The sequence below is a fragment of the Blennius ocellaris genome (assembly GCF_963422515.1).
Source record: "Blennius ocellaris genome assembly, chromosome: 12".
In the NCBI taxonomy this organism is placed as follows: domain Eukaryota; kingdom Metazoa; phylum Chordata; class Actinopteri; order Blenniiformes; family Blenniidae; genus Blennius; species Blennius ocellaris.
The window spans coordinates 10,763,447-10,785,982 of NC_137661.1; the positions used below are offsets into that span (position 1 = coordinate 10,763,447).

The 22,536-nt window shown below is 39.7% G+C and overlaps 1 protein-coding gene across 2 annotated transcripts in view; it reads left to right on the top strand.

The window, feature by feature from the left end:
• fcho1 (FCH and mu domain containing endocytic adaptor 1) overlaps nucleotides 1-22,536 on the top strand; it is a 55,273-nt gene that overhangs the window by 13,246 nt on the left and 19,491 nt on the right. Inside the window, exons 2-7 of one of the 2 annotated variants that reach the window (XM_080506565.1) lie at nucleotides 1,904-1,951; nucleotides 13,714-13,805; nucleotides 18,104-18,178; nucleotides 19,440-19,581; nucleotides 19,838-19,990; nucleotides 21,102-21,206. In XM_080506565.1, the coding sequence (XP_080362691.1) occupies nucleotides 1,928-1,951; nucleotides 13,714-13,805; nucleotides 18,104-18,178; nucleotides 19,440-19,581; nucleotides 19,838-19,990; nucleotides 21,102-21,206 (591 nt within the window). In that variant the 5' untranslated portion in view covers nucleotides 1,904-1,927. The remainder of the gene's footprint in view (nucleotides 1-1,903; nucleotides 1,952-13,713; nucleotides 13,806-18,103; nucleotides 18,179-19,439; nucleotides 19,582-19,837; nucleotides 19,991-21,101; nucleotides 21,207-22,536) is intronic. The other variant, XM_080506566.1, reaches the window with a different exon arrangement.

The window sequence follows — 22,536 nt, forward strand, 5'->3', positions numbered from 1 at the left end:
CAATTCACAACCCCTTATTCCTCTGAAGTAGAAGATGATGACCCATTGTTTGTCCTGTGATGACCGGGTGACCTGTCCCTGCCTTCACACATAGTCAGCTTCTATTAGCTCCAGCCTCCTGCAACCCTGAGTAGGGTAAAGTTGTATAAATGATGGATTTATGGACATGAAGATGTAAAAAGAGACGAAGGAAGAAGGTACCACCTCTGCATCCCAGTTTCTGTGAGATATGTTATGTGTTATAGACCCTAATGGGGATATTACTGATGTATCTTATGTAACAGAAGTACAAAATGATCAAAGGAGATTTTCCCTCGCTTTCATTCAGGTATCCCCTGTCTGATGAATTATTTCCAGGGTTATGAAATCAATCTGTCATCGTAATGATAAGTTTAAATTTACCAGCAGACCTTTTAAAAGCAACTTGAGAACAGAGTGTAGTGGAACCAGACGCTTGCACACTGTGGTTGTAGTAGATTTGTTCTGCACATGCATGAGAAGGATTCATTCATAACGATGAATTCAGCGTGTGCCGTTCGCTCTTGACTATAGCAGTGCTTTTCCAATAAAGTGTACATTTCACCATCGTCCGGATCACATGTGGAGACACTTTTTTTCTTCTTGCAAACAACCGACTCTGAGTGGGTCAAAACAACCACGAAGGACAGTTGTGGTAAATAGATTTCACTTAGGCCCTGTTTACACAACAACGTTTCATGTGACAACACCTAATCTGTTAAGAATAGGGAGTGTTTACACTGCCGCAGCGGAGACGGAGACAGTGATGTAGTTGGTATGCTGGGCTACACCAGCGTGACACTTCGACCTGTTGGACAGGCAGAGATGGGAATCGAACATGTAGCCTTCCCATTGGTAGACAATTGCTCCACCATCCGAGCCACAGCTTAAAGGAGCCTAAATGTTTACAGCGTAAGGTTCTCTGCATACATGCTTAGTTGCTTTTACTATATATAAAAACACCACCCAGGAGTGGCCATGCCTAAAAACGACATGGTTTTCAGCATTTATGCTGTGTCTGTGTAAGTGGAAATTGTTTTTGAAATGCTCCCATCTAAACACGAAACCTTTTTGAAACGGAAACACAATAATAATGCGTTTTGAAATGTGTAAATGAGGCAAATCTAAAGCAATCTACATTGAGATTCGGAATTTTTCCATCTCTAATGCCAAAACAAGTGAAAAATTTAATGATGAAAAACTAATGTATCTGTACTCCCCATGACAAATCGTATGTGTGGCATACCTGGAGTGAGCTAGTATTGATCTGTGTATCAGCCTGTTGTTGCTTTATGAACAAATGCTTGATCGCATATTGTGCTGGTAAACACCTGCAGGAGTGATGTGAAGAAATGTGACTACAGATGTGAGCTGTCTAACTGCAGCATTTATCCGAGTTATTCGTTGCTTCGGACTGCACCTATCTATTTCGTCTTCTTTGTGGTTGACTTCCGTCTCTTCTGCTTTGGTCCCTCCATCGATCTCTTCCTCTCTCTTGTCACTCAGCCTCCCCCGTCTTCCTCCGTCTTCTGAGTTTATCCTTTGAAGTCATTTGTGAAGCTCCTCTCTGCCCTCCCTCAGGAGCTCCCTTCCCACACTAAAGGTGTCTTCGGTGTTTTCTTTTTTTTTACAAAGGTGGGACTTTCTTTATGCTTGTTAATGTGCGAGATCGGAGACTTCGGTGCCGCAGTTTATTTTCCAGAGTGCAGGGAAAAGGATGGCGATAAACACATTTTGCAGGCTGCTGCAGGATTCCCTCAGGTCGTTTTCTCCACCACTAGAACTGTTATGTGAAGAAAATAGAGGTCAAACAGACAGAAGAATAAATCTCTTGATGCCAGCACTTTCTCTGACGTAGCTTTGGCCTCTTTCTTTTTTGTTACAGATTGCCGTGAACCTCTGAGTGAAGATGGCCTTTCAGAACAACTTCTGGGTAAGTGTCTTGAAACGCCTCCAAAATAGTCAGACCAGTGAAGCACACAGCAGATACACTGCGATTTAACTCATTTGTGGACAAGTAACATGTTTGTTTTGCTTCCTTTAGGACTTTTCTCTTTAATAGTTAGAATCAGACGGGCCCAAGATGAGGAGTAGTTGTTAATAAGTAATGTTCCCTACCGTTCTGTCAAATATCAATGACATTTAAAGCGTAATTTCCTCTCTTTATGTTTGATTAGATCGGTTAAAGGTTTAGAAATGGATAGGTAGGAATTTGAATTGTTGTAGAAGCTGTACATTTGTCATGAGAAAGTGTTGCTGTGATCCGTCTGTTAGCGTGTTTGAGCATTGTGTAGTCTTGAACGCTCATATTTCTTGTGGACAATCACGTCGACTAATAAGTACTAGGAACCTGCTGAAATACAATGAAAGTTTCTTCTAAAACAAGTACCATTTTACGTCTTCATCTCCATATATATTAAGATTTTTACATATAAATTGTAGCCATCCTGTAGATTCACATCGAAAGAGCTCAGTGATACAAAGCAGCCTTTTAGTTAATTAGCAGTTGAGAGCTGGTCGCACACCAAGCCCATCTTTCTTTGGCTCAACAACACTCACAGCCGCACACAAAGCCTCATCATGGCACGACGTCCTCTCGCTTTAACTATATAAAAGCTGCACTCCCGTCCCAGAGGGGGAAGCCCGTTGGCTCTAATTAAGTTCCTACATAGAAAATGAAGGCAGAGTTGGGTTCCAGAGACACAAATTCTTGCTTTGTAAGAAGCAGCGATGCTCAGTTGTTCCAGGAATTTGAATCAACATGCTTTTTCCTCTCTGGGAGATGATCAAATCCTGATCTAGAGTTTTTTTTTGTTTTTTTTCTATATATGATGAAGAAATATTCCTTGTTGTCACACTCTCTCTATTCAGTTGTGAGTTCTGTTCGTCACTCCACCAAACTATAGTTTTCTCAGGAGCTGATGTGTAGAGGTGTCTCTCATGTTATAATGTGTTGCTTTGATAAATTTCAATGAATGAAATACTATGATTTTAGTCTAGTTTTGGTATCGGTGTCCTTCGATGTACATGAACAAAACTGAACCACACAGAGTTTTCACTCATCATTTTGCATTGTGGGTAATCCTAAATTAAGATAAGATAAGATAAGCCTTTATTGATCTCACAATGGAGAAATTTACTTGTTACATTCAGCTCTTAAGGACACTCATGAATAGGAAAGACAAGAAATGTGCAAACAGTTAGATAAGAATAGAGGTATCTTATATACAATGACTATCAAGAACTCTAAGGGCCAAAAGTATTTACAGTAAAAAGTAATAATAAATTTAAAAAAAATAGAAGAAAAAAAAATCAAGTGATTATATGAGAAAATGTCCAATAGTATCATAAGATAATGGTCTAATTGCCAAGGCACAATTATGTATTTCTTTTTTTACATTTAATATTTTTTATTTATATTGAGATAGAAAATCTTTTTTAAGGTTGGTCTGGTCAATACAGCAGAAATAGTTATGGTTAAAAAAAATTATTAGCGAGCAACTCAGAACAAACAAGAGGTTTAAACATCATCTTGAGTACATAAAACTATTCTATAAAGACAACATTAAAAACATGACAATATGAAACTTGGATCAGCAAGAGTCCAGAAATCTAAAGGTTTTTTTTAATAAACTTTTATATGAGTTAAGGTTTTTTATCTGAGGATTGATCTGCAAATAATTCCTTGAATCTGAAAACATTTCACAAAACATACTGCCACTTTTTGGGAGTTGGTTGATTTTACTGTCCTTAATTGTTTCTCTGAAACTTTTTGGATGTTTTAAATTTGACCCTTCTACATTTACATTTGTACATCGACTGCTTCATTCCAGACTGCAGCTTTTAATTTGTTGAGATTTTAGCTGGAAGGGGAAAAAAAAGCCACATGGCTGGAATTTAATATCAGGTAGGGGGATCTTTAATATTCAAATTGTTTTCTCTCTTCAGTGGTTCATGTATAATAGAAAAAGTGAATATTTATGCCATTCAGCTACATTTAAATGAACTTGTCGAAAAAAAAAGAAAACTTTAGAAAACAGCAAACTGTTCAGCTCTGGGTGTCCTGTGCATAATGCCGTATGTGGTTTCTGTCTCCGTTCTTCTTAAAAATGACTCCTACTGGCCTGCAGACACAAGAGTGTGCACTCGGAGACGCACAAAACAACGCCCAGTGGTTTACAAAAAAATAAAAAAATTCTTATTGCCTGCTTCTCAGTTTAATGATGCCAGTTTTATTGCCCTCCCATCACACTGAGTCATGTGGTTTTGTCTCAGGGTGAAATGTTGTAAACACACTGAAAATCCTTCCATGTCTCTCCTCTGCTTCTGTTCCTTCTCTTTCCACCCCGCTCCTCTCATCCTGCCTTCACTACTTTCTTTTCTTTATCACAAGCATTCCCATTGAATGTTTTCCGTGCCAGAACAAGATCAATAGCCAAGATAAAACAATATGGGAGTTGCTAAATTAGCGTTCGTGTCACGGTGTGTGGATAAGCAAAAGGGAGTGAAGGAATGGGAAATACGCAAGACATGCCTGTTTGGAGAGGTTAAAAATGTTCCTACCATGAGAAATTAGCTGATCTCTGCTGTATGAAAAAAAACCCACATTGGATAATATTTATATCTCTGAATAGTCTAAAAAAAAAAAAAAAAGCACATTGGTTTTTTTAACATACACCATCAGTTTTATGAAAATACACAGCAATAACATTCCCATCGAAAAATGCACAAGTACAATAGCAGAGGATTCTCTGCTGCTACCTGCTCCTGATGTTACTGACACATTTGTGCTGCAGGACTGTTCATGCTGCCCAACCTGCTCAGTCAGCAGGAAAACTTTCTGTGAGTCAGCAGAACTCACAGCAGCACTGACAGAGCGGTCAGTCGGCTTCTCCGTGGCTTCATGATGCACTGTGTGAAGCAGTCGCTGGAAAAATTTCCACCTCATTTTTGCGAACACCCAATGGGATCATATGGGGAAACAAAATGTTTCTGGTTAGCCTCCAAGGAGCCTGTTAATGCTACATGAACAGATTTTAAAAAACAAAACAAACAAGTCTCTCAGGTGGGATACTTCTTATCTGCTTGGCCTGAAATAAAATCCTGTTTGCTCTGGAAAGAAAATGTGTATTTTGATAGCTGAAGTTCAAATTTAATGATGATAAGAGACACTTTACATGCGGTGGCTTCGAGCTTGTGACGACAGTCTGTTTCAAATCGGACATCCAAAACCCCACTGAGGGCCGCGCCAAGTCTAAAACATGTGGGTGACGATCAGCTGGTTGAACCACAGAGACCAGCAGCCAAAAGACCATCATCATAATCATCATCAATATCATCATCAATTGCATCTATGACCTGTGCAAAAAACATTTTTTCTTAACTGCCACTTAGAAATACAAAAAGCTCCTGTCATCTTGGCAAGAAACGATATGAAACAATTGAATGGTACAAATAATTTCTTGTTTACTTCTATCAACACACACACACACACACCTTTGTGAAGACAGGCTGGACACTGGACAGGCTGTCAATTGCAGAGGCACACACAGACGCCCACATTCACACCCACAGGCAATTTAAAAACGCATAACACTTTTCAAATGCATGTTTTTAGACTGTCTTAGGACACTTGAAGAAAACGAAATCTTAAAAATATTTCCTGTGATATGAATGTGCTTGTTTGTAAAGTTTTAGCCATAACAATGAGGCGTAATTTTCGAAACACCTCTCAGTAGTTATCTTTAGGTGCAGCTCATTGTCGTGGCAAAATACTGCCTCTTGTATGAGCACACAGGAAAACAAAAATGTCTATGACTTCAAACAAAACTCTGCATTATTACATTTGTAAAGGAAACATTTACAGCAATCCTGTTATTGTAGATCACAATAGGTTTACAAGTCTACCTCATGATGTGACTGGAAAATACTCTTTGGAGTGAAGTTCATATTCAGATGTCTTTATTGTCATAAAATCATCTCTAATTATCATTATTTCTATTTTTTTTTCAGTTTTTTCTCTAAATTCTTTTGTAAAAATGGTAAATGTTATATTGATGACATAACCCACAAGGCGTAGATGTCCTCAAACAAAATGCCCTCATACATTGAGTACAAGCGTCTAAAAAAAAAAAAATCTGCGTATTTATAGAAAAGACTGCAGCACAAATGTTTCATCCCCGTTTACATTTCATACACGTTGTAGCTGATTTTGGACGATGCTGATTTAAAGAAGTTCTCAATATGTCCAAGCTCCGATGTCTTGCCCCCTCCACCAACATCTCTTTTATTTCACCCCGCTGAAGCACTGTGCTGTCGAGCAGGAATGTACTCCGACTCCACATCCTCTCCAAGTGTAGAGACAGATTTGACAATTAGCCAAAACCAGAGGCACGGCTTTCAGTGTTGCCAGAGGAAAAAATCGGTGTATAAGAGATCCTGAGCCAAGCTGAACAACACTTCGATTTCCCAGTGCCACATACAATATGTTCAAACTGTACCGAAAAATACTAAACGAGAAAAAAAGAAAAAAGTGCGATGAAGCCACGTGTTACTCCGAGGGTGCAGTAACACTTAATCTCTCTTTTATTAGCTGAGATCTGCAGTGACCGACTCTGTGTCACTTCTGATTCAATAAAAGTCAGTGAGGTGGATTTAAAGCCGTCTCTGATCCTGGTGGTCGGGTGTCGGCGCTGCACCGTCTCAGTCTGGCGAGCAGCTCTCTGAGGGAGAAAGAACAGTCACTGAGGCCATCCGGTGTAATCTGCCACACTGAACCAGCCTGAGCTCTTTTCCAACAAGCCATCACTGTGAGACAGCTTTGTTAAAATGTTGTTTTTTTTTAAAAACCCATATGTGATTTAATGGATTTGAATGGATTGGACGTATTTGTGAACTTTAGTAATTAATAGTGAAATATGGAAGGTTTTGCTCAGGTCTGAGGAAGTTAGACAACCGTTTGACAGCACAGGCCTTCTCAAAAAACAACTCTTCTCTTCAGAAATGACCTGAAATGCATTTTATTATTTAAATCACTTTGTCTCTATTAAACCAACGTGCTACACAAATGAAGTTTACTTTATTAGTATCGGTTCAAATGTACGTGGCGACTCGGTGATGTTAGTGGTTTTGACTCTCGCCTTACAATAAGAATACTCTGCATTCTCTGCATGCTGTTTGATTCTAGCATGTGGTTGTTTTGTTCGGAGGTTGCATGTTATTCCTTTGCACACATGGGCTGTTTTGTTTTCCGTTACCATGGCATCCTCCCACAGTCCACAGATGCATGTTCATTTTATTGGCGCTTGGAATTTTCCAGTTTCCCCCGGCAATGGACCAGTTGGTGGAGCAGGTTGAAATCACAATCGGAAAGTTGCATTTTTGAGCCCCCATCTTTATATATATATATATATATATATATATATAGAGGTGTCTTTGAGCAAGGCATTGAACCACAAACTGCTTTTAATGGATGGACGGACTGCCTTGCATGGCAGCCACCTCTATTGGTGTGTGAATGTCTGAATGTAAATAACATTCAGCCATTCATACACATGATGATGAAAAGAATATCAACATTTGGTTACTTAATGTCATAAGTGACCAATAAAGTCACAACTTGCAGGCGATGCAGAGCTAAATTTCTCGCTCTCTCTTCTCAACATGCTCCAAGTAATGAAGTTGCTGAGAGTCTGTGAAAGACGTCCATGCAGAAAAATACAATCAGATGTTGCTCAGTGATGGAAAAAAATATAGTCGTTAGGCATGTGTGTAAAAATGGGTCTTCATGATTAGGTACTACATAGATAATTTTCTTTCCTTGGCTTGTGTTGATAAAAACGCCTGAAAGTTCAAGAGTTTGTGCCCCATAATTCCTTGTCCTGTCTTTTTTTTTTTTGCACTCAACATAATCACTCTGAAGATTAAACTGCAGATGAAAGTTGTTTCATTTTGTTATCGTGAAGCAGCTGTGGAGAAGCCCCCCGTGGTGGAAAGATTTCAGCTCAGCCCAGCTTTCTCCATTGTCTGTAATTAGTTTCATACAGCAGCCTGAGGAGAAGTCTGAAGATGAGTCTCATTAGAATCAAGTGAGAACGGCTAAAAAAAGGCCCAGCAGTGGAAATACAAAAGACGCTTGGTACACATGCATGCACATTTACTAAAGTCCTGAAATCCGGCTGCAGGTTGTGACGAAAGCATGTAAAGTATAAATTAATTAGTGAGTGTAAATTGTTTTTAATGCAAAAGATTAAATAAAACACGTATGGTGTATGGGACGATAAACACAAGATTAACAAAATAACCAGACTGGAAAAACATTGACCTCATACGACTCAAGAAAGCGGAAAAAAATAAGCTGAAGAAAGAAAGAAACGATTATGCCAGCGAGGAGAGGAACAGTTAGTCTTGTATCGACTTAGTCCAGCTGCCGGCAGTTGCCAGACAAGTCCTCTTCACAAGTCTTCATTTGCGATGTCACAAAAGGGAACTAAAAGCCACTTGGCTCATTTTAAGAATTGACCAATTTACCAAGTTTGTGAAATTAGCCATCAAGCAACTTCATTCTGATAGAGGCGCGACGTGAATCCAGTGTTTGCCCTTCTGCTGTATGAGAGGACACTTGTGTGACCATTTCAGAGTTACACTGCCATGGTGAAACATGGAGTTTAGTAATAATACTTGACATTCTGTGGATCCCGTAATCTCTAATTGAAGACTTCCTTTGGCGAACTCTGCTTTTATATATATATCTACCAAAAGTGTACCCCTATATAAAGAATATCTCAATAACGCTCATTGTAGAGTTTGTCCAACAATACAAACGCTATTGTGAGTCTGCATTTGTGAGTAGCTAAGGTGCCTCCCTCCATGTCGTCCCTTCTTTTAAACTTCACTCAGTTTGCTTCCAGAGGAAATTAAAAATCTAAAAAAGTAATTTTCAAACATAAAATGTAATTGTTGTGATTATTTATTTGAATAAAGAACCATAATTGTCTATACATCATTTAAAACAATGACCTGAGAAATAACAAAGGCGACAACATGTGATAAATAGGAGGCATGTGTCTCCATACCGCAGTGTTTCACCGCCAATCAGCAGATCTGACCCCAAGCTGAACTTAAATGTTGACCCTTCAGGACCTTTTATGGTCTCTTGGTATTTACTATAGTTTAGTGGCATAAATGATTTAAAAAAAACCAAAACAAAACTGAAGTATCTACTGCTGGTTTGTTTTCTAAAAAAAGAAAAAAAAAGTATCGTAAGGTCTGAAGATGACGATCCGTTGATTCGTTTTCAAAACTAAATATTTTCTCCAAGAAAAATACTGATGTCAACTCAGGAAATAAATGAAATTTTCCCTGCAGCACAGTCCCCCTGAAAACATTTCAGTTAATCCCCCAGAGCCCCTGTTGGTCCACTCAGTCTGGAGCTTTCATGTGAAAGTTGTCGACATAGAGATTTTATACCTCCCCATAAACCTCCCCCCTCGGCTCCTTCCGTCACCTTTCCCATCGTCCGCCTCATTGTCATGGTAATGGACTTTGTCATGCGTGACCAAAATGGTCAACTTAATTGATGAAAAAGAGATCTGCAAGAGGGGAAGAGAAAAGGGGGGTTTGCATACATCAGATGTGAAGGATTTTCATCCGGAGGTTCGTGGAATACATTACGACACTCAAAGACACTTGAAGGAATCCGTCGGCCTGTCCGCTTCCATAAACTTATTATCAAGATCACTTGGCATAGTTCGCGGTTTACAAGTGTCGTCTCTCGTCCGCTCGCTAAATTGAGTTCCTGCGCACTTAAACACACACGGTTGTACTTTTGCATTAGTTACAGCCACGAGATGAACTTGCTGCCGTTTTCACACCGATGGATGATCTTCTCGTTTTTGCTGCACCTGCCACTTTCAAACTTGTTTTTTTGTCAGTATTTAAGCAGATGCGATGCATTTACATTTAAGTTTCCATAAAAGCATACACATCCAATTCATGGTTGCAGAAAGACTTTCCTCTTATTAGGTTTGTTTATTAAATGTTGTTTTTCTCTACTATACAAATGCATTATGTCATCCAAATCATTGTTTACTCTTTGTTTAACATTATATGCCACTTAACATTGGCTGCTGTCTGTTTCTCTGAACACTTCACGTATTTCGTAGTTGCTTTACATATTTAACTTACGACATAGGTGGTGGACAAAAACCTGAAGAAGTTACAAAATCACAGAGGTGGTATTTGTAGTTATAGTGCAAGTGAATTAGGCATCCATGGCTATTCCACAGATATTAAGGGCCGTGTTATTAGCAGCTTCACTTGGCTCCTGCTTCTTTGTTGAAGATATTTGAGACAGTGAGTGAATAGCTGTAGCATCATCGACATTAGCAAATGTGACAGGAAAAGTTAAGACGTCGAATAACTGCCTGTGGATTTTTCCAAAGTTGTGTGGAATCACAGCTCTTTCCTCAACACGGGCCTGATCTTTCTGACCGATTTCATTTTGACCTGATTATAGCCTCAGGGCGAACGGCTTCAGCATCCTCAAGAAGCAGTAGAGAGGAATTTTGATGTTATGACAGCTGTTATTTTTCGGTCATATTGTAAAGTTGCTGTGTAATGACTGACTTTTTTTTATCAGGTTGTCTAATAAGGTCATCGATTAACGACGGGGCATTTTCAAAAGTACATATATGTTGTTAAGCATTCTAAATGCTGTAGAAGCTTCACTCATTGGAATGGAGGTCATATTTGCTTTTTCATATTTTCATTGTTTTTTGCGGTTTTTTTCAACAATGTGTGGGTTTGCTGGTTTTGCATAAAGCTGACAGACCAGCCTGCTTTTAAGGGAGGACAGGTGCTGCGTCGTGTGTGTGTGTGTGTGTGTGTGTGTGTGTGTGTGTGTGTGTGTGTGTGTGTGTGTGTGTGTGTGTGTGTGTGTGTGTGTGTGTGTGTGTGTGTGTGTGTGTGTGTGTGTGTGTGTGTGTGTGTGTGTGTGTGTGTGTGTGTGTGTGTGTGTGTGTGTGTGTGTGTGTGTGTGTGTGTGTGTGTGTGTGTGTGTGTGTGTGTGTGTGTGTGTGTGTGTGTGCAGGCCTACACCGACATCTCACCTTTCTACGCGAGGGTTGAGTTTCGACAAAAGGCGTTTGCCAACTGTGAGGGAGGGACAAAACCCCCAGAAGAGTAATGGTTGCTCTGCCTGAAAGAGCACATCCCCGACAATAAGGAACTCTGTACGATCTGCAGAAGGCTCATTTGCTGCGGTTAAAAAGACGGCGTTGACGCATTGAACTGCGTCGTAATAATGTGAAATCGTGTCGTTTGTTCAGAAGGAGAACATTGTATAATTTAAGATACACATTTTATTGCAGTATGACGAGGCTAAACTGGAATATCTGCAGTTTAGAAGATTAGGTTGTGTGATGATTTAGAAGTTAAACATTGTCCACTGCAGTGATGAGATGACGGCATCCTCGGTTGAAATTTTGCATTTTGTTTATTTGTGCCTGTATTGTGGATGCACAGTACTTGGTTTTCTTTATCTGTATTTAATATATGTCTAAGTGTTTATGCTGGTTGCAGATACTGATGCATACAGGCATAAACTGGTTTTTTTTTTCTTTTCTTTTTTACAGTAAACATACAATCTCTCCTGTGGATTAATTTCACTGTGAGAAATAGAACTGTACCTGCAAATGTGGAGATTTTCAAAGACCACATTCACTGCAGGAAAGAGGAACAGTTCTTCAATACAGTCCTGGATAAACAGATATAATGACTTTCAAAATGAAACCCGTAAATTGATAATACTTTAATTTATTTACACTTCATTGATGTTTTCAATATGCAAGTATTTGCAGAAGTGCTGCCTTCTGAATTCTGATATTTTATATTGCACACACCATGAGTGAGATCAAATCTGAGCCACCAAATTATTTATCTGCAGATTTATATGCATATTATTATTTTCATGAAGGTTGTTGCATAATGTTGCTCAATGTGATATCTTCCAAAACTCCAAGACATACAGTGCATTGTCTTGTAATACATTGATGGAGTATTTTTTTTTAATAATTGCTTTATTGGATTGAAGCTCCTGAAAAGGATCAAATCATTTCCACCCTTCTGGTTCTGTAATCTTTCTTTGTTTTCTTTCTATAGTTCTACATTCACACACTTTGCTGCAGATTCAGGTTTTTTTTTTTTCCTGTGTGGATGTTTCTTGTCTCTTATGAATAAATTGTGAACTGGAGAACGGGGCAGTCGTGGGTTGATGTCAGCAGTGACGCATTAGCTTTGCCTTGTGTTTTCTGTTCAGTCTCATGTCCTCAAACTGTCTCTCGGAGCAGCTGCTCCTCTTTCCGCTCGCCAAGCGCTGGACTTTGTCATAGTCCAGCAAGCACTTGGTCTTTGCACATGGCGTTTTGCTTCGTATGCTCATTGTGGAGTCACTTCTGCCCCCTTCCTTGGCATTCCTGCCATTCCCCTGGTACCTGGGACCTGCTTTGTCCTCCTCCAGCCGGGTATTTTTAGGTCCTGACAAGCAGCTGTCTGTGCGTTGACAACCCTCCCGTCTCCTGGCTGAAAAATATGGGAAGGCTGCAAGAGCAGCAGTGCCTCAGCCGGGCAATTTTCCGGCTTAAACTGAGCTGGGTGCAGGTTTGTGTGATTACAGCAGTGATTGGTGAGAGTTGGTCATCTAGTTTGTGCGAGATCTGCTCGGCTGCAAGGTCGGCTGCTTGTCACGGCAACAACGCGTTTTGTGTTTGGGGTTTTTTTTTTGTTTGTTTTATTGTTGTTGCTTTTTTTAATATAAATTAAATTCTTAATGTTTTAATACTAGCGAGTCGTGTCGGCCCTCGGGGTTTGTGTGTTGAATAGATTAAAAGCAAAAAGACAAGTTCCTGGGAGGTGCAGCATTCGTGAATGTGTTTAAAACGATGTCCAAAACAAAATGCATAGAAAAGCAACTGTTATACAGCCAGTTCTGTTTTCTAAATGCTACCACAACGTTCAGACAAAACTTCACAAAAGGAAAGATCAAGTCGGATCAATACAGTTTATATTCAAGATAATTTACACAAACTGACAAACCTCTAATGAGACTTCAAAAGAGTTGGACAGACACTCCATTTGCTCACTGCTGCAAAACTCACCACCTAAAGCATTAATACCTTTAAATCCCAGCTTTATATGAAGAAAATCGGGTAAATATTTTTCTGGCTTTGTTATTTGTCTTTTTCTCATATTGCAACAATATTGAACAAGGTCTCTGGTCCTTAAGCTTCTGTCATCATTACTTAAGTCGGATCAGTAACATTTTAATACTTACTTGTAAATATAACCTCCCCACCCTGAAGAAGAACAAACGAAACATTTGTGTTTTTGATTATCATCACTCAACCAATCGAGAAATTCAAACTTATACCTTAGGTGTAGGTATCTCCAACGGTGATATTTTATAAATGCATTACCTTTTGTATGCAGTTTGTCGTCAAATTGTTTACGAAAACTAACAGAAGCTGGTTTAATCTCTAGCAGAGATTAAATGTTGGAACAAGATGTCAAATCTGACTGCATCTCAGATCAGCCGGGAGCTGAAGTGTCAGCTGATTGACATTACGATAATCTCGGTATGTTGTTTATTGATTTGCTCCTAACGGGAGACATTTGTCTGCTTCATTTTTGTGTTGACAGGGGGAGAAGAATGCCGGCTTCGACGTGCTCTACCACAACATGAAGCACGGCCAGCTGGCAACCAAGGAGCTCGCCGAGTTCGTCAGAGAAAGGTAAGGATTGTGTGTATTTGTGAACATGCGTGTGGGAGGAGGCGCGAGTGACGGCGCATTGGTGGACGAAATCTACTTTCTCAACTCGTCCTGCATATTTGGAGAGGACGCTAGAAGACGGTGCCAGGGTGGAGTGAAATGCTGGGAGATGATAAATGAATTGTTCGGGAGTTTGTTTTTCCCGGCGTGCCGAACACGGCGCCAGTGATTTATGCATTTTCAAAGTGCCGTCATCAGAAAGCAGTCAAACAAGTGTTTCTTTGTTAAAACTGGTTAAGTCGCCTGGGTCGACTCTGACCCCCTGACTCCTGTCCTCACGACCATGATACTTTTGAAATGCTCTGAACACCGTGTTTGGATGAAGTCTGAGCGCCTGCAGCCGACGTGTGTTTGGTTTTACATGTCCCAGCTGCTGGATATAACTTCTCTGGGTTTCATCATCTGAGCTAATCGCCTCCTCCAGTCGCTGCTTTGCCTCTGTAACTAAACTCAGCAGGCCTGTCAAAGTCCAGATATTTCTGTGATTGGCAAATAAAGTAAATGTTTAAAGAATATATTAATCTTTGTGTTTATCTACTGTCCGTGTCAGTCTCTCACTTGTAGGTCCAGTTTCCAACATATATATATATATATATAAAAAAATAATGTTTTTTTTCCTCCTGAGATTTTAAATCAGTTTCAATCAAGCTATTTATTTAGAACAAATGTGTCAACATCATGATAGTTCAGTCACCCACTTTGATCTCAATTGGACTGACTGGACAAATTATCACAAAAAAAAAAAAAATAATACATAAAAACAACTTTAATGTTTTCTCTTACTTTCAAGCGCTGAAAAAGAAAATCCAATACCATCCTGAAATTATGCACATTTAATGAATGTTCTCTAAAATAAGCACATGGAGTTTTTTAGAGAAAAGAAAAAAAGAGTAATCAGAAATTCTGTTGCTTGTCAGGCTGCATAATTCCTGCACCCGTTAGCATGCGTGTTTTCACAAATTCACCCTCATGTTATGTCTTTGTTGATGAAGCTGTTTAACTACCAATAACTATCGCTGATCTCTCAGCTACAAGCATTGCTGCCATCTGCTGTTCAGTTCTGTCTCAGTGATGTGCCATGATCTCAACTCCTAATGAGACAAATCAGGACGAGTAGTTAAGTAAAAAAAACCCAACAAAACAGTGAACAAAGTCTTCTACGAGTCTGATCAAATTTATTTGCACATTTGACACTTGTCCTACAAACGTGGCCCAACATTTTGTCTACTTGTGAACAGTTGTTCTGGTGGCGCTTTGATTGTTGCATGAGTTTCTGCTGCACTGGTCGTTAGTCGGTGGTAGCAGCAGTCTCATTGTGCATGAATAATGAGACGTCTGACATGGGCAGAAGATTATCTCAGGCTGTGGTCTACGAGCCCCCCCTCAAATGATTTTTAACCTCTGTCGAATAGAACCCTCGTGTAATTGCCTGTTTGTCATCCGAGACGGATAAGAACTGCACGCAGATGGGTGTGCTGTTTAAAATACTATGATATGCTACTTTGGCTGTGGAAGAAATGTTTTGAACCCACTGAAAAATATGCAGATTAATCTTTTTTTATTCAGTAACACAGTTTTCATAATTAAAAAAAAACAAAACATCGAGCCCGAGGATAGAGATCAGGCATGCTTACAGAACACGTGATCATTTAATTAACTGGATTGAATGAATTGCTCAATGAGATGTGAAGCAGTTTTTGATTGACAATGATCCTCGAGAATTTCACTAACGGTGCAGCCCAGCTTTTTATTGCAAGTTAGAAAAGTTTGTCCTCCACACAATGTTATAGTAAGTATGTTACTGCATAATAAAAGCCAAGAGTTTCTTGTTAAGTAGCTGTACTTTTAATTATCTGCCCCGATTATTGTTTTGTTATTGTGACAAATTAGCAGAGCTATCAGCAATGTGTGAGTCGGTGCAATGGGTTTGATTTACTTCCATTATTTGGAGGAAGATGCTCTTTTATGTTGATGCTTGCAGTTTTTCAAAACTACTTTATGAACCAATGATGATGTGAAGGAGCAGCAACGAAACGGCAAAAGGAAGCACGAACAGACGCGTCTTATCAAGTTAAGCTATTGTTTTTATGCTAATTCGTCAGAAGGACTGTGGATACAGGCAGACTTCACAGTCTCACACAATGATATTCTCATGTCGATTTCCCACGGTTCTCCATCCTTATCAAGTCAATTGAATAACATTTGTCAGAAATATTTCTGCTGAGAACATTAACATGAGCCGGCTGGAAATGAAAAACCTTGGTTTTGTCTGTGTCCAAATTAATTGTTTTGTTTTTGTGTGAGTAAATGTGCCAGAGCGATCAGAACGGCGACTTGACGGGCACGACTGCACTGTGTGTAATTGTGTTGGTCAATTATACACATGTCTTCTAAACTGGTCAGTTTGTTGCTCTAATGTGTGATTAGCCGGGAGGGGAAGTAATGAGTTTCCCACAGGGGTTTATGCTCTCGTAGCTCAATGTTAACACACACACACTGCTCTGTCGGAGCCATGATATAATTTGGATATTGATTCAGAGTGCCGGTGCACATTCCTCTTCGAGGGAAATTGACTTATCTACTTGGACAGCAGCAGACGACAAATCAGCAGTAAGGAAATGAAACGGAGACATTGTGGTTAAAATAGTGTGATCCTGCAGGGCAGAGGGAAGGCAATTGTGTTGATAAATATCCTCAGTATTTTCCGCTTCTCTCCTCTCTCACTGTCTAAGAGGTCGAACTTGATTTAAGAGACTATGAAACACTCTGTTTAAAGGAACGTAACAACTCTTCATCTACATTCTTAAGGTTTCTCACATTCACCAGCTTCACCATGTTGCCTATTCAGGAAGACGCACTGCAAGTCGCTGGTGAACAGAAAAGCAATGCATTTATGTGTAATAAGTTAAAATTCAGTTGGGAGAACAAAAATGTTCGATACTTAGGTCTCCCTTATATAGGTTAATGTTTTTAATCTAACGTCTTGAATCCTACTTTTGCTATGTCAATCATCAATAGTGTGCTCACAAGATTTTGCACATTTAGTACGAGGGTCACTTTATTTTACTTTATTTCTTCTATAAAGACAGGCTTTTTATGGTGAAAACAAACAAACAAATAAAAAAAAAAGTCCAATCACACATCAGTGATAATCAGTGTGACCCAGAAAATACTCCATGTAAAAACTTGGAGCACATCAGCATCTCTACTACGACACATTAAGTTAGTTAGTCACACGTTTGTGTTTTTGTTGCTGCACAGATGGTTAATAAAGTTTTACAGTCGGCCTTGTGAAACAGGTCTATTTATCATTTATATGTGGCTATTTGCAACATTAACTGAGGACTCATAAAAATCAATCTTCACCTGCAGACGCCGACTCGGGTGGTTTGGTGCAGGGTATTCAGCCTGGATAGAGAACATAACACATGAGGCAATTTGGAGAAGCAGTGGCATTGTGTGAAAGTGTTATGGGAGTACATGATGTTTATGAGTCTGGAGGCTATTTTGGAGACTTTGCATATCAGTTGCACTATATCTGTCTTCTGAATGTGACGGAGACTTCAGCAAACAAACGATTCCTCATTGTGCCGACAGTACATATACAGTATGTGCATCATCATATAAAAACAGATTTTACATGACGCAAACTACAGTTAAGGACTTGATCACTCAGCTCTTCTTCATGGTCATTTATATCAGGCTTTGGGGACAAACACAGAAAAACAAACCTGAGTTTGTAGATTAATATAAACCGTCCCAAAACTAATCCAGTAGGGAACTGGCAGAGAACAGCAATGTACAAGGTCAGAGAAAATAGGAGGCACACACCAGGGCTTTTCAGATGGGACACACAACAGGAGTTCAAAAGACAGACCAACAAAGTCATAATAGCACTCAGACTTGTATGGACAGGAGGGAGGTCCTGATGAGGCACAGGTGGAAATCAATAAAGGGAAAACTGAACTTACACAAATATTGAACATGAAACTCGGCGTGGAATGGCATTAAAACTGAGTATAGCTGGACAACGAACTGGATGCTGAAATACAATAATCTGACACGAGTAATAGACACAACAAACAACAACCAACTAAAGGCATTGACATGACAAGACAAAAACTAGAAATACGACGTTTGACCAGTCATAAAAAAGACAAGGCCCCAGATTGTGAAAAATAAACCATGAAAACACAAAATAACTCAGAATGCATAACAAAACATCAGGTTTGAGCTTATGTCTTTGTCTGTATTTGCAGGGCCGCTATCGAGGAGACTTACTCCAAGTCGATGAGCAAACTGTCTAAAATGGCCAGCAATGGGAGCCCACAGGGGTGAGTATCGCCACTCGGCAAAAAGTCCCGCCTCGGTGCCTCACAGGAGAAAGTGTAAGCTTTTATGAAAGTGTCATATATCTTATGCGTACATGAGTTATATGGAGTGCACTACCAGATACCCATCCATCCATCCATCCATAAATCTTGTATCCCACTTATCCTGTTCAGGGTGGCGGGGCACTGGAGAGCAGGATGCAGTAGACAGGGCGCCAGTCTACTGCAGGGAAAAACTCAAAGGGACAAACAACCACACACACTCACATTCACACTTAGGGGCAATTTAGTGTCACCAATCGACCACATAAACATACATGGACTGTGGGAGGAAACTGGAGTTCCTGGAGAAAACCCAGGCACACACAGGAAGAACATGCAGACGCCACACAGAGAGACACCCGGGGAGCGTTTGAGCCCAGAACCTTCTCGCTGTGAGGTGAGGGTGCTAACCGCCCTCACCAGATATCATAATCTATGATCAATGCTGCCATTTGATCCATGTGGTTTAGAACATATACGTCTACATTGCATGATCATAATGTTCCATCACTATCATGCAACGTATCGAGAAAAACTCGTGCAGCAGTTTGATCTTCAGTGGCTTGTTTGTTGGATCAGAAGGAAGATGGGCTGCATTAAACTTCTTTAAGTCAATTTTTCATCCTTAAACATATCATCATCTTTCACATTTATGAAAAGGCAACAGCAAGTGAAGAAAATGTATTTTCAGCTTTTACCAGTGTGAAGAAGAGCAATTTAACGCTGAATGCACCGATTTCAGACTATTTCCCTGAATAATTATCTTAGATTGGAGGTTTTTTCAATACATTTTCTTTAATCATTTACATTTTCTGATATGAAAGTGGGTTTATTAATGCTGTTTATTATTTAGCGTTGATCTTTTTTTGATGCTTCACAAATTTGATTATCTATTTTTTTTATCATATTTTGGCATGTGGGTCAGTGTGAAGATTAAGAGCCTCCCTTTAATAAATATTTAATTGTGCTTAAATGTTTGATATTGTTTGTCAATCTCGAGGCCCTCTGTTCATTTCACACAGAATAACCTAATTTAAACCCTCCCCAAGACTTGTAGAGGTTACTAAAATAGAGCTGTAATTTTTTTTGGGGGGGGGAGATTTTTCTTCACATTGTCTTGGTTTATGATTTGAAGACATGTCCACAGAGTGACATTAGGTTAAACTTTTTTTTTTTTTTAAATAAGTCAAAACTGAGCTGTCTCTCGTGTGTGTTTTTGCAGGACTTTTGCCCCCATGTGGGACGTGTTCAGGGTGTCTTCAGACAAACTGGCCCTCTGCCACCTGGAGCTGATGAAAAAAATGAACGATCTTATCCGGGACATCAACAAGTACGGAGACGAGCAGGTCAAAATTCATCGCAAGGTGCGTGTCTGCGCTGAGAGGACAGATTCTACCCCTCTCCCATTCGGCTGATGTCTTTTCGTTTCCGATACGATCAACTCAGTTGTATTTTTCCTCAGTTTGCGCTGCGTCAAGTCTCCGTCACTCTGATCTAATTTAACCCACTGGAAATCGAATTACTGGCCTCTCCTTCATGGCATCCCGAGGTTGTCCCTGAAGTATGAAGAGCCTTGATGGTTTATACAGTTCTGCATGCGTGTTATTTTGTGTCGCTCAGACGAAGGAGGAGATGGTGGGGACGGTGGAGGCGGTGCAGGCGCTGCAGGTTCACAGCGGTCACCTTCAGAAGTCAAAGGAGGGTTACCACACTAAGTGTATGGAGCTGGACCGGCTCCGGAAGGAGGGAGCGCCGCAGAAAGAAGCGGAGAAGGTTATACACAACTTTTGTTTATAATTGTCTTGGGTTTTGATGGTCTGCAAGGATATCATACCGACCTGCACATATCCATCGATCCTCGATACCACTGTGTTCTAGTCAGTGTCCTGTGTACATCCTGCTTATGCAGTTTATTGTCATAAATTTACATACACATGCAAACTCTGTCTGGGAATCAATCGGGGACTGTATGTATCACTTCCCAAAAGTTCCAACCATGACATCATTGTGCTGCCCTGCAAATATATATATATAAATATGTTTTGATCTTCAAGTCGTCTTAAGTTTCCAATAATTATCTAAAATTATCTCATACTGCTGATTATATTTCAACAATTCAAAATCTGTAAGCACTGTATAAAATAATTGTTAGAAATTGCAAAATCAAATACCAATAAAGCATATACTGGTGAATAATTGTTTAAGAATTTTAATCTACAATTTATATTCACTTGTAAAGCCACATGAGTCCTATTGAGATGTGAAGCATGTCGGCTGCAGAGAATAAAATGATCAAAACAAATCTTTTTGTTGCTTTCACTACGACTTGACTCCATTATGGTGTGACTCATGGCTGTTTGAATGAAGCTCGCAGCATTAAGATTACTTTGCCTGTATTTGCTTAAATATTCTATTGCCAGTTAAAACAACAGTAAAGAAATATGAAAACCATCAGTAACATCATCTATATAAATAATACATGTCACCGCACTAAGTTACCGCCAGTTACTACCAGTTTAACTTCAGCAAGATATCACTGCACATTGAGTGAGACAAAGTTTTTTTTTTTTTTTTCAGTTTGTAAGGATTGATCTTTAAAACCAGAAATTCACATTGTTCTCATATAATCATGAGCTAGGAAATTATTTTTGATAAGCAGATTCATAAATGTATTTTATTGTTGAAAATGTATAGTTTGACCCAATTGATTTAAATGTGGTCTGAAAGTATTGAAAGCAGCATTAATGCTGACTGACTGGTAAGTGGTTGAACAAGCAGCGGTTGTTGTCTTTTACTTCTGCAGCTTTCTTTTTTTTAACACTGTGAACGACACTCAGCAGCTTGCAGACTCTCCTTTTTTTTCCCCCCCTTCTTTTCTCGCTAGGCGGAGCTGAAGTCTAAGAAAGCGGCAGAGTCGTTTGCATTGTGCATTGAGAAGTACAACCGTGTGGGAGGAGAGTTTGAACAGAAGATGAGCGAGTCTGCGCAGGTCGGCTCCTTCGTCGTTGCATTCAGGGGCCACTTTTTGCTCGTACCTCTCAAACTTCGCTATGTGTGTCTTTGGATGTTTTCCCCCCGATCCATCTTTCTCTGAATCTCCCTGTTCGGCAGCCTCCCGCCAAACTGGAGCTTTATCTTATCCTTTAATTTATGATCCGACATCATGCTTTCTCCCAAAAAAAAAAAAAAAAAAAAAGGGAAAACTCACCCCCGACTCCTAAACACCCACCCACTTACACACACATCCTGCTCATTACCTTTTATCACTGCCCCCACACTTCCATGGTTACGGCTGCTGTTTCCATGGAGATCCTCAACAAACCCCAATGACTGCCTCTGGGTTTTACATTTGAAACGATGGCAGGAGTCCTTGTGACCAATTATCTCTTGTAATAGCTTTGAAGGGAAAGGTCTGGTAGTAATTATGAAGGGGGTACCTGGGAGCACAGTGTGGGTCAGAGGATCAAAGACTGAAGAACAAAAAAAAAAAAAGGAGAGGAAGGGGCTTTCTTATAACACATTCACACCTGAAATTAAACTCATTTGTATTGGAACCAAGTGGGAATGAAACTCGCACTGTTGCTTTTTCCAGTTCCGCTGTGGTTCTCTGTGGTGAAAACTGGGGCCATGAGACGGGGCCGATGGGTTTAGAAGAGGCCTGCTGAAATCTCACCGCAGTGGAGAGGCGAGCAAAGGAGTGTTTTACCGTTTGCTCCTCCTGCCAAGATTTTGGCTGAATAATTTAAGAGAATTGGCAATAGTGGTGATCATAAGCTCACTTCTCTCACAAAAGCCAAGGCCACTATATCAAGACGATTCCCTTGAAGCAGTCGGTGACAAATGAGCTGGCAGATTTCAAGGCGGGATCTAAGTTAAATTCTAAATCCTCTCAAATTATTGCTGGTTTAATGACCTGGCAAATGCAGGGCTTCTTCTTCTGCAGACTGGCTGCATCTTTTTAGCTCAGCCCTCTTTCAAAAGGTTATTTTCTTATTTTCTTTTTATTGTTCTTTGTTGTTGAGTTTGAGTTTCAGGTTCAGTGCACATTACTCGATCATCTAAAAGCACCTGATTGTCATAATATTACCAGAAGAGAAACGCACAATAACAATAGTCGCAAGTAAACAATCACACAATGAACTAATATATAATAACGGTAAATAAAACCACCAAATTTAAATTCATATGTAAGTTTATGGTGGATTCTGGAAATTTTTGTTTGTTTGTTTACCAGGACTATTAAAAAAAAAAAAAAAAAAACTCTTTTGGAAGTGGCTTTATTTGCCATGAGATGAAAATCTATTCTATGCAACTGTGAA